General features: G+C 50.3%; 1 protein-coding gene across 1 annotated transcript; it reads right to left on the reverse strand.

Annotated features, from left to right (window-relative positions):
* Positions 1-7338: 7338 nt before the first annotated feature.
* On the reverse strand, positions 7339-10571 carry Odf3l1 (outer dense fiber of sperm tails 3 like 1). The gene is made up of 5 exons (XM_021173092.2): positions 10508-10571; positions 10288-10416; positions 9376-9486; positions 8593-8706; positions 7339-7916 (listed from the first exon to the last, which is right to left on the reverse strand). The coding sequence occupies exons 2-5, from the start codon at positions 10406-10408 to the stop codon at positions 7435-7437; spliced, it is 828 nt and encodes a 275-aa protein (XP_021028751.1). The 5' UTR covers positions 10409-10416; positions 10508-10571; the 3' UTR covers positions 7339-7434.
* Positions 10572-12197: the final 1626 nt, after the last annotated feature.

The raw sequence follows: 12197 nt of genomic DNA on the forward strand, positions 1-12197 counted from the left end.
TGTGTGTGTGTGTGTGTGTGTGTGTGTGTGTGTGTGTGTGTGTATGTATATGTGTATTTATATGTGTGTGTATTTATATATGAAATAATAACCAAAAAAATCTGTGCATGTTCAGTATGATCTTTTCCCAGATATTTTCAGTTCACAATTGGGTGAATCTATGGCTCCTGATGTCACCAGAAAGGAGTGATGACTGTATACACTTGTATGCATGGAGCAGAGTTACGCATGTGTGCGCATATATATTTGTGTGTATTAACTAGGGCATTACATCCTGGTTTCACAAATCTTGTTGAAGATAAGGCAAACTCACGTTTGAAATTTGTAAGCCAGCTTAAAGAGAAAAAAAGAAGCAAACAAGAGTCCCGAGGGTGTGCGAGTGTAACAGAAGCCCTGTTGGATGGACGTTAACAAATGGCTGCCACTCTCTGAGGTTCTTCTCTGCCTGAAGAGTGTCCGATTTTTGACCCCTGGAATTCAAATGATGCAAACAAGGTCCTGCACCCCTTTGCCCTCATGGTCACCAGGACAGAATTCTGTGTGAAAAGTCAGAGCCATTTGCTGAGGGACACATAGGACAGACATACACTCTGGCCACAGGTCCCACAGAATCTCCGATACTGCACACTCATGATCCCAAAGTGCACACATATGGCCTCAGTGTGCTTTAGGTCAGAACACTGGGGGACCCAGCTGGAGCCTACATCTGGACAGAGGTGGCTCAGAATGCCCTAAGTCTTCTCTGAGGGAGGAAGCCCTGCCCTCCTGGGAGGCTGCCTCAGGCCCCTGTCATGACCTAGGCTCCTCCCCATGCTCACCTATTCTGCCCAGGAGAGAAAAGCCTCTCCCACAGCCCTAAATGTCTCTGCCCTCCAAGAGGCTGGTGTGAATCACAGGAATTTACAGCCAGCCTAGAGTGGGATTTATGAGTCTGCCTGAAGCCCCGGCAGTGAGGAGGGGCTGCCTGTCAGCCCCCCATTGCCGCTGATTGATGAGGCTGTTTCCTGCCAAGAAAAACTCCCCTCTGAGGTTGGCAGTGAGGAGAAGACTCCCAGGAACAAGGGGCGGCTTCTCACCTGCTTGAGACCTGAATGTGCCCACACTCACAGACCAGCTTCCCCACGCACCCCCATTCTCAACATCGCTGTGCAAGCTTGGCAGGACTAGCATGATGCAAGTCAGGTCTTCCACTTTCTCAACCTCGGACCCATGCCTTAGAAGCTGTTCAACTGAACCTGCTGAGTCCAGAACCAGAACAGACCTCTGAGAAGTCCAGAACATGTATAGACACACACACATGCACACATAGACACACATATAGACACATGTATGCACATGATCAACTATGTGCACATACACATGTATACACACACATATACACATATCCATATGTGCACATACACATATACATGCACATGAACACACACATGCACAGGCACACATGCATACACATACACATACATACATAAACATGCACAGATATGCACACATACATGCACATATAGACACACATACAAACACATGCATGCATGCATACACACACAAACACATGTACATGCATGCACATAAATATACACATACATGCACACACACATGCACACACACACATGCACACACATAGACACACATACACACATATACTACACATACACAGATATGCACACATGAACATATACACAAATTCATGAACAAAGGAATGGGCCTTACCCATTTACACATCAGTACAGTGGTAAGGCTGACCCTGAGCCCACAGCCTAGTCCCAGCTGATTATCACGGGTTCGTGGGGACAATTTTTTTTGGCCCCAAATGAGGGATTCTTCCCAGAGGATAGACTGACTTGGTTTTGAATCCTGCTCCACTAGTGTGTGTTTAACCAGTTACGACCTCTTCATGCCTGCTTCCTTATCAGGAAAATGGAGATCAAAATAAGCTCAACCACTGTAAGATTCCAAACCCCAGGACAGAGCACCTGAGATCTCAAGGGATCCACCACCTGGCTTGCAGGTGGAGCCCAAGGAAAGAGGTGGCTTTTTGCTGGAGGAGAGTAAGAAGGCTCCCTGGAAGATCCAGAGCTTCCCATGAAAATAGAGCTGAGGTTACCACCTTGTGCCTTGCCACAGTTAAGTTTCTGCTGTGGGCAACCTGCTAGCAAGTCCCTTCCCGTTTCTGGCCATCAAAGACAAAGCCAGGCAGGACCAATTTGGGAAAACAGTGAGACCCACCTTCTGCAGTACCCATTTCTTACCACTTGGAGGCAGCAGGGAGTGGACCTGGAGCTTAGCCTCCTTTCAGCTGCGGAGGTTGCTGCTGGCCGGTCCCTCTCCCAGTGCTTGATGGGTGTCGTTCCTTTGCACCTCCAGCCAGCTTTTTCAGAGAACCAGAGCTGGAAGACCATCTCGTCCAGATGTGTGATGCTCCCCACAAATCCCCCTCCCCCAGGAGCAGCCAGCATTCTCACTTTTCAGAGAGGGAAACTGATGAGGCAAAGAAGGGAGGATTTGTGCCAAGTCCCAAAAGCAAGTGTGCTGGAGCCAACTCCTCTACCCTCTTTCTCAGCTGCCATCCCCTGGGACAGGCCATGTGAAAGGAGATCTGGGGCCAGGCTGACCGCAGCTGGATGCACCCATCTAACCTCCAGCTGTGTTGCTGGTCGGTTCATCTACCCTCTCTCATCCTTTGCTTATGTCAGTGCCTGGAGCATAGCAAGGGCTGTGAATGAGGCTCTTGCTATGCTTCTGGTAGATGTCACGTTCCACAAGAGGCATGTCTATCTTAGTCACCTGGCACCTGCCACCCGTGTCTTCCTGCTTGAATCCCCTCCACAATCCTAGATCGACCCTTTTATCTCTCTCCTCTCTGGGCACCTCCCTCTGCCCACACCCACACACCCAAGCTTTGAGGGAGAACTAAGGGACCCCTTCTCCTCAGCATCCCACTGTTCTCTCCAGAGCCCACCCCCACCCCCCTCTCCTCAGCCCTGCCTCTCCCTGGTCCCCTCTCCTGCTGAGTCTCTGCTTGCTGTGCACTGCAACTGTGTTTACAAGACAGCAATGACAGTTTTTTATTTCTCTCTTTTGTCTCCCTTCCTCCCCTGAAGGGAAACGTGCTTCCAATCTCCCAGAAAGAAATGAAAGCTCTAGACAGAAAGGACACAAAGGACACTGGGACCATGGGTGACATCCCACTCCCATACGTGGGCTCCACATACAAACAAGAACTCATGTGAATGCTTGCATGCATGAGCATTCTCATGTGCTTATACACACATACACACGCACGCACGTGCACACACACACATGCGCACACACACGCACGCGCAAACACACACACACTGGCTGGAGCCTCCAAGAGCAGCTGTGTTATTTCGGGGTAATTGAAAATGTCGATCTTTATTCTAGAGTATAAACAGGGCAGAGGGAAACAGGAGTCAAGGAGGATAGTAGTGTCGGGGACGAGAGGAAGGAGACCCAGTGAGAAGAGCTAAACCAGATGGGAGGCTGCAGACACAGAGGGGAAGAGCAGGAAGTTTTCTCCCCACTGTGGACAGCTGAGTCGTGCATCTTCCCACCCTTAAGGCTCAAGGAGACATTCTCCAATCAGCCCTGCTCCTTGAGGCATGAGAACCAAAGAGCTACCCTCACTCTGGGTGCTCCTTCTGTGTGCTGGGGGCTGGCAGAGACCACCTGACTTATCCTGGTGGATAAGCAACACCTTTGACCCAGAGCACCCCAACTCCTTCATGAGCATAGGGCACTCTCCTCCTACCCCAGCCCCCACCTCTGCATGTGTGTGTGTGTATGTTTGTATGTATGAATATATGTGTATTGTGTATGTGTATGCATGTGTATGTATGTGTGTTTGTATATGTATATATGTATATATGTGTGTATGCATGTGTATATGTGTGTTTGTATGTGTATATATGTGTATGCATGTGTATGTATGTGTATGTTTGTATATGTATGTGTGTAGGCAAATGTATGTATGTGTATATATGTGTGTGTGCATGTGTATGTATATGTATGTTTGTATATGTGTGTATGTATTTATATATGCATGTATGTATGCATTCATGCATGTATGTATGCATGTATGTATGTATATATGAGCTCTACTACTCTTATAGTCTATGTCCTTTGCTTCTGGGGAGCTGGAGTGCATCTGTAAACCAGCCCAGGGTATGAGATGAGGAGGTAGCTGGAGTCCCTGGGCTGTTACGAGGTGAGGGAATTGTCTGCTGTGAAATCTAGAGGAGCTTCTTGCTTGCTCCCTGGGAGGACAGTGTGGCAGATATGTTTGAGGGCAGGTGGTAGAAGGTAAACTGTGGCTTTCCCATTTCTCTGAGAGACATCTTGGCTCAATGTACCTGTAAGTCAGGGATATAAGTCCACAGGTGACGCATTCTGACTCTTTCCTCCTTTTCTCCATCTCTCAGAACCCCAAATCCATTCCAAGAGTCCCTCTAGCTCGCACGTCCTCTGACCCTACTCTTATCTGGTGAGCCTAGGGGCCCGGCGATCTGTCTAGTGAAAAACAGAGTGGACTCAGCCCCAGGACAAGTAAAAGCTCACCTCACACTAAGCCCCACTCCTGGTGACACTCAGACACTAATCTGGAGACAGGCCACTCATTTATTATCTAGTCAGGACTGTTTCTTTGCCCTGGGACTTAGTTCCATCTTTCTAACAGTGTTGGCTTGGATTAGGCACTCCATCACAAAAGGCCTGCTCAGTCCAGGCATGTTGGCCCATGCCTTTAATTCCAGCACTCAGGAGGCAGAGGCAGGTGGATCTCTGTGAGTTTGAGGCCAGCCTGGTCTACAAATCAAGTTCAGGACAGACAGGGCTCTGTTACACAGAGAAATCCTGTCTTGAAACCTAACCCTCCCCACCTCCAAAAAAAAAAAAAAAAAAAAAAAAAAAAAGCCTGCTCAGATACTGATCTGAGGCTCACCTGACCTGATGACACAGGAAACTCACAGCCGCCACCCACACCCACACCCCTACCCAACATTTTCAGCCCAAGCATCACTAATTTTTGCAGCCGGTATGATAAATGGCATTGTCGGCAAAATGACATCTTTCTAATCTGCTGCAAGACAGATGGGTCCCTGTGCAAGCGCTCTCTCTCTCTCTCTCTCTCTCTCTCTCTCTCTCTCTCTCTCTCTCTCTGCCCAAGCCAGCCTTGCCGAGATTTGGGGGATAATGGGACAGACATGGATGGACTCAGGGTCTGTGAGGAAGAGACTTCAGGGCTCTGAGCCAGGTATGAACCCAGGTGGCTGCTACAAACCTCTTTCCTAAACATTACTGTGTCTCTTTTAATATTCCAACAGTGATCTCGGTTCCTTGCCATCCACACTCAGGTCTATTCAATTCAGTTTTCATTTCAACCAAAATCACAATGTTAACCCAGATGTAGTGGCACACACCTGAAATTCTAGCATTCAGGAGACTGAGGCAAGACCAGCTTGGGCTGGCTGCACAGCAAAACCCTGCCTTTTAAAAGACAACAAGATCCTAGAGCTGGAAAGATGACTCAGTCAGTAAACTGCCTGGCATGCAAGCATGAGGTCTTACGTTGATGCCCAGCACCTATCAGGTATGGCAACCCACCCCAGCCCTGGGGAGGAGACAGGAGGATTGCTGGAGATTCCCTGGCTAACCAGAACAGCTAAACTGAAGAGCTTCTAGTTCACTGAGAAACCTGATCTCGAAAACTAAAGTGGAGAGGAATTGAGGCAGACTCCTAGTGTTGACTGTGGTCTCCACATATATACATATGCATGTGTACCCATACATACATGTGTGTGCCAACATATGAACACTTAACACACACAGGCCTACCTGATCTACATAGTGAGTTTCAGGACAGCTAAGATTACAAAGAGAGACCTTGTCTTAAAATAAAATAAAATAAAATAAAATAATAAAATAAAATAATAAAATATAGAGGGACAAGCCATCAGATACTGTTTCTGGTTCTGATGTCCACCTCTGGTTGAGCCCGGGGAGGTCTGTGGCCATAGCCCTTCCTTTCTCCTTTCCAGGTTCCCAGCCGCTGGGATCTGAGCCCTAGGAAACTGCAGATCAGGAACTGTCAACACCTTCCTATGGTAAAGAGTGGGAGAGAACCACTCTAAGGATTGAGGTGAATTGGGAGTCTGGAGGGGAAGACCGAGAGTCAAGAACTGGCAGGTGTCTATTTGGAAGGCTCCAGCCTGCAGGTGCCTATCACCCAGAAGCTGGTGGAGCCAGGCCTGGTCTTGAAGACTAAGGCAGTGCTGCCCTCTTCTGGCCACACTGCCATCCGTCCTCTGCCAGGCTGAGCTACTGAGACTAGGGGCAGAGTGAGTGAGTGAGTGAGTGAGTGAGTGAGTGAGTGAGTGAGTGAGTGAGTGAGTGACTCACTCTCCAAAGATAGCGTGTGACACTCAAACCCCCTCCCAGGATCCCACAAGCTGACCACAGCCTCCAGCAACTGCCCTGGCTGGCGGACTTTCTCTAACTGCTCAAAGTCTTAAGGAATACAGTGTCTTCACTGGATGTAGTGTTATGCGCTAATCCCACTCTTGGAAGGCTAAGGAGAGCTTAGGCTACAAGACAAACAAACAAAACCACTGTCCCAGTCGGGTGTTGGTGGCGCACGCCTTTAATCTCAGCACTTGGGAGGCAGAGGCAGGCGGATTTCCGAGTTCGAGACCAGCCTGGTCTACAAAAGTGAGTTCCAGGACAGCCAGAGCTATACAGAGAAACCCTGTCTCGACACCTCCCTCCAAAAGAAAAAAACCCCACTGTCCCATCTAGCTAAAGCTCTCAGAGTATGCCCAGAGCTCCTTACTTGAGCAACGCCTCAGCTTGCATCCTTTGGTCACCCTGTGTGCTGTCTCTCTACCACTGCCTGCTCCCAGCAGTTTCCACGTGTCCATTTGGATTTTTTTCCCAAACCATTTTGGCCATGCCCTGGCTTCACTGTTCCTACCTTGGGGACTGGTTAGTTTGCATCTAACCAGGGACCAGAGATACAGCCCTAGAACTGGGGGAGTTTAGATTTCATCCAGGGCCATCCCCAGTTCTTGTTGGCAAAGGACTATGAGACCCAGAGACAAGGGGGGAAACCACACAGCTTGTCAGTGGCCACGCTCAAGTGGGCCTGCCCAGGAGCCCTGGAGGTCACCTAGTGGCCAGCATGGAAACCCAGATAAACGTACCAAAGATCCCCAGCCCCTCATCCGTAGCAAGGCCCAGAGGAAGCAGCTGAGAGTGTTTGCAAAACAAAGGAATGAATAAACAAAAATATTTATCCAATATCTCTGCATTCTGGCCACTCAGCAGGCACCAGCTCTGCTACCAGAATCCACAGTCAAGTTGCTCAATGTGATCTAGGAAAATAGCATGTGAGGCAGGAGGGAGGGGCATGCAACAGCAGAGACCTCAGTCACAAATGTCCACAATCAGTGGGCACAAGTGGGGTGAATGTTTGATGCCCATGGTGAAGGCAGGTATGCGGGGTTTGTGTACAGTGACCGGCTGGATGTCGTGGGAGCCAGGGCCAGGCCGAAGCGTGTGGTCCAAAGAATAGCCAAAGCGCTTGGCCATGCTAAACAAGGGGCTGCGGTTCTGGTAGACGGATGGCTCGGGTCGGGTATGCATAGCAGGTCCGGGACCTCCTGCTATATTCTCCTTGTGGAACCAATTCTTGTTTGTGGAAGCCAGACTATAGGAAGGGGCAGCTCGGAAGACAGGGATGTTGGTCCCCAGAGTGACTGGCAGCTGGTACTGGTTAGGAGCAGGGTTGGGATCCATCACTCTATATGGACACCGGAAGCCAAAAGTGTACTGGGGAGGCCGACGTTCCCCAGAGGGTCGAGTCTTCTCAAGGTTGTACTTGCAGGAGGCTGGCGTGCAATTTATGCCTGAAAATAAGGAAAGTGGAGAGAGCCTCACAGCTCCTGACACCAGCTGCTGGGTCACAAAGAGAGCTGAGTTCTTGCCCAGCTCTAGGGCCTTCAAACAGTGCAGCAGCAGACCTGGGTCATTAGGATTACATGGGACTGTGAGCAGGAAAAGGGCACTAAGACAGTCCTCAGGATGGCGACATTGTTGTATACAAAAGCCATCACTGTCATTGTAGCAATAATTCCTTGGCAGTCAACATGATGGCATTGCCCCGTGTCCCATGACAGGACCAGGAAATTTTCTTTAGCTCACTAGATATGCGAACTCATTAGCATGAAGACGTAACTACTTTGACAAGAGCCCTGTGACATCACAACACAATGTATATTAATGTATATTATCACTGGGGTCTATGAATGGAAACAGGGACACGTGCATAGTAATGGCAACATTGTGTCCATTTTCTCTTTTTAAAGACAGTTATTATGTAACCCTGGCTGACCTGGAACAGGTTGTGTAGGCCAGGCTATCCTACCTCTGCTTTCCAACTGCTTTGACATTTGTGTCTTGTTGTGTATTGAGATGCCAGCACTCTCGGGTATGCCCTGCTTTGTCCCTTTCCAGGTGCTAAGGATGGACAACACACACACACACCTCATCCTCCCAATGACCCACTTTCCCAACCAATCTTACGTGGGTTGGAGATGCGCTCCTCCATGGGGACCTGGGGGCAGGTGGATATTCCAAAACGAGTTACTTTGGGATCCAAGAAATAGCAAGGTCCGGGGCTGTTTATGTCTATGATCCCTGCAAGGGAAAAAAAAGAGCTGGCCTGTTACAGCTGCCACCCCAGCAAGGGCTCCCTTCAGACTCCTTTGGCTCTTAGCTGTCTGTGGACTTTGATTTCCTTATCTGTAAAATGGGACCTTTTGTGCAAGGCTGCCGGAGGCTGCTGGCAGGACCACAGTGTGTGGTCAGTCTCCTACCGCAGACACATCCGGATTGGTGCCAAGGGCAGTGACAACCACTGCAGCTACTGGGAGTATTGAGAAAGGGCTCAGCCCCAGCCAAGAAACCTCTGCCAAAGGGATGTTAAGGCGGGGGGGGGGCGGGGAGGCAGTCACCCTAGACCTCAGGGCCCCAAACACACGACCATATCCCCGCCCAGCCTCTCATCTCACTGGGCTTGGCTGTCAGCCACAGGTCATCGTTGACTACTACAAGCTTCCGCAACAGAATAAGTGACACCAGAGCCAAAGAGCCCCAGGGAAAGAGAGCCCTGCTCTGCCAGTGACAGGCCCAGGCCCCTCAGCTCCCTGGGTGGGGATCTGCCTGATCTACCTTCAGATGGTGTGGGTCCATCTTACTGGCTTCCTTCTGTCTCCATCTTCACCAGCCACAGCCCCCAGTGGACTGTGTCAGCAACCTTGGACATTAGACCTGACCCTTAAGGGACAGACAGTGGGGACTGCTCACGTTTCTTAGTGTGCCGTGTATGCAGACTGTAAGCTGGCTCCTGGAACATGGAGATGTCATGGGCTATATAGCCAGTACAGGATGACCGGAGGTACTTGGCAGGCCCTGGACCTGGGACGACAAACAAGACATCCTTTAGCCTCAGCCCTCAGCCCACGGGGGCTTTGCTCTGGCTAAAGGCATACTGCCACGAGCTGGGCATCAGCTGGTTCCCTACAAGGTAGTATGCAGAGATAAAAGGCAATTTCCTGTGGATCCAGCTCACTGTAAGGAGAGAGGCGACCGTCATAGTCAATGGGGAGCTTGGTCCTGTAGCAAGACTCAGGCTAGGCACTTGATATGGTTATTTCAGTTGAGCCTCTAGACAACCTTATTAAGACAGATACTTTCATCTTTTTCCATCTTACAGATAACAATACTGAGGCTAAGAAATCATCACTCTATCCAGCCACAGTAACTGGCGATGGGAGACTCAAGAGAGCCCAAACATTCCATCATTCACCACGCTAAGACACTTCCCAATAATCAGTCAGTGACAACTTAGTGAGAATTCATTCGCCTGGTCTCCGCTTGAAGGAAATAGAAATCACTAAAGGCAGGGCTGGTGGTGACTTGGCTGAGTGGACCAGCCCTCACCTGTAACGTACGGGCCCCAGGGTTCAGTCCCTAGCACCCTGAAAGGTAAAAACCAAGCTAAAAGTTCCTAATCCTTATCCCTGAAACATGCTGTATGCCCCTATGTCCTGACCTTCTTCTAGCATCTCAGAGCCAGTGGGTGGGCTTAGCTTGGAGGTTCAGGTTGTGTTAAGGTCCTGAGGAGTGTTTGCTGGAGTTTCACTGGAGGCAAGGCTGGCAGGCAAGGCCTTCAGCAGCAGGCTAGCAGAGTGGGCCCTAGGATAGGGCTGCTCTCACCTTTGACTGTGGCCATGATGACAGGGGTCTGCTTGATTTGATGCCATGAGGGCACCTCTTCCTCTTTCTCTGGGTGCTGTGCGTAGAACACATAGTTCCTGGCCCCCTTGGACTGTTTCATAGTGAAGGCTGAGAGAAAATAGTAGCTGTTACAAACAGTGCCTGAGAAGCCGGGAGCCAGTACCCCTGCCCAGGCCCCTCTATTCACTCCCCAACCCACTTCAGAGACACCAATCAGCTAGGGGAGGGGCTGTGTGAGAAGATGCCTCGGCTCAACAGCTGAAGCCACCACAGAAGTGCAGCCAGCAACAGGAGGCGGGGGGGGGGGGGGGGGGGGGGGGGGCAGTGGCTGGAGTGGAGGATGATGTCACATCACAGCAGAACTTGGACTGTGAGGCCCGGAGTGTTTATTTCTCCCGTTGCCGTGGTGCCTGAACTGTGGCATGGCAGCTCTCTGCTGAGAGCCCAGATACAGGAAAATTCAGCTCCATGTCCTCTCATATATCCAACCAGGCTGAATGCCCTGGGCGTTCCCCAATACCCCTGGTCTGGGAAGGGAGTAGTGAATGACATGGACCCTGAGCCAGCTGCTCACTACCAGTAGGTGTTTTATAATTGGGGACAGGGACAGAAAGGTTGAGTGGGTCCTGGGCGAAGGGCTCCTGCCCACTCCTACAGCCCCTGGGATGGTCTACACCCGCCCCCGTGTCCTTTCCACCTATCTCCTCTAGACTCTGGATAAGTCCTCTCTTCTATCAGAGTCTACTTCTGTAAGCTAACCTATCTCCCACTAAGGTCTCTCACAGCCCCTTCCCAGATTCCTTTGCCAAAGCACGATATCATTAAAGATCCACATCTAGCTAAAGGAATACTTGCCTAATGGTAGCGTTTCATACACAGTGTGGGGAACAAACAGGATGATAAAGGGCTCACACTGGGGTCTACAGCAGTAGGTTTATAGAGAGCACACCTGAGGGAGGATGTTAGGAAATATGAGTGTCAATGGCTATGCAGTCTCCATGTGACAGAGAGATGAGCCCCAGGTCTAGGAAAATCCCAGAGATGGCTTCAGCCTAAGAGCCCAGAGGGATCCAGGACCCAGCCTTACATCCACCACTGAGATTAGATCTGAGCCAGGTTAAGAAAGGTCTCTGTCTGTCATGGGAACTAAAGGATGAATGGTAGTGGCCTTTAGATGGGGTGTAGACACTGAGGCCACAGCAGGGAGCAAGGAATTATCCTGAGCCCCTTAGTGTCATTAGTGACAGGAGAGGAAGCAGAACACAAAATGCAGGAATCTCTTCAGGTCAGTCTCCCTGTTCAGAGAGCTGCCATTGTGGGGGTGCTCTGAACTCTAGGCATCCGCCAAGTGCAGCCATCATCAGGCATGCTGGAAAGTCAACAGTCTTGGGGACAGAAAGGCTCAGAACAGAGCAGGCTCCCAGCCACCACCAGCAGCCCCTCTGCTGGGGACCATGTCTCATCTCACCCCACCCTGTAAGCACTCTCCCCTGCCTGGTGGAGTTCTCCAAGTGCTTCCTTCCCAGGAGTCTGTTCTATTCCTGTCACATGCCACCTTCAGCTGGCCCAAGTTGCTCACTTCTGTGGCATGCACCTCTGATGGAGTCTGGGATCCTCTGAAGCAGGCCCTTGGCTGCTTCAGACCTGAGATGATAGCTCTTCCATTCACAGCTTTGGTCACATAGGTTCCAGTATCCACCTGTTCCTCACAACACGGTGGCAGCCCTGGTTCATGGCTACCTCCTAACTCCTATCATGACTTGGTAACTTTGGTCCACCTAAGATCCACTCCCCAATCAATGCACAGTCCTCCTCATGCGCCAAGACCTCTGCCAAGTCCCTCCCAAGCCCTGTTCCCAACAATACCAACTGCCACCTCCCTAGACAGA

The sequence above is a fragment of the Mus caroli genome, chromosome 9, assembly GCF_900094665.2.
Source record: "Mus caroli chromosome 9, CAROLI_EIJ_v1.1, whole genome shotgun sequence".
Classification (NCBI taxonomy): domain Eukaryota; kingdom Metazoa; phylum Chordata; class Mammalia; order Rodentia; family Muridae; genus Mus; species Mus caroli.

Bases quoted from the DNA above. Each gene is read 5' to 3' on its own strand.
- Odf3l1 (XM_021173092.2), bottom strand. From the start codon at position 10,408: ATGAAACAGTCCAAGGGGGCCAGGAACTATGTGTTCTACGCACAGCAC. The intron at 9,487-10,287 runs GTGAGAGCAGCC...TTGTCGTCCCAG, and splicing joins CATCATGGCCACAGTCAAAG to GTCCAGGGCCTGCCAAGTAC. The intron at 8,707-9,375 runs GTGAGCAGTCCC...TTTCCCTTGCAG, and splicing joins TACACGGCACACTAAGAAAC to GGATCATAGACATAAACAGC.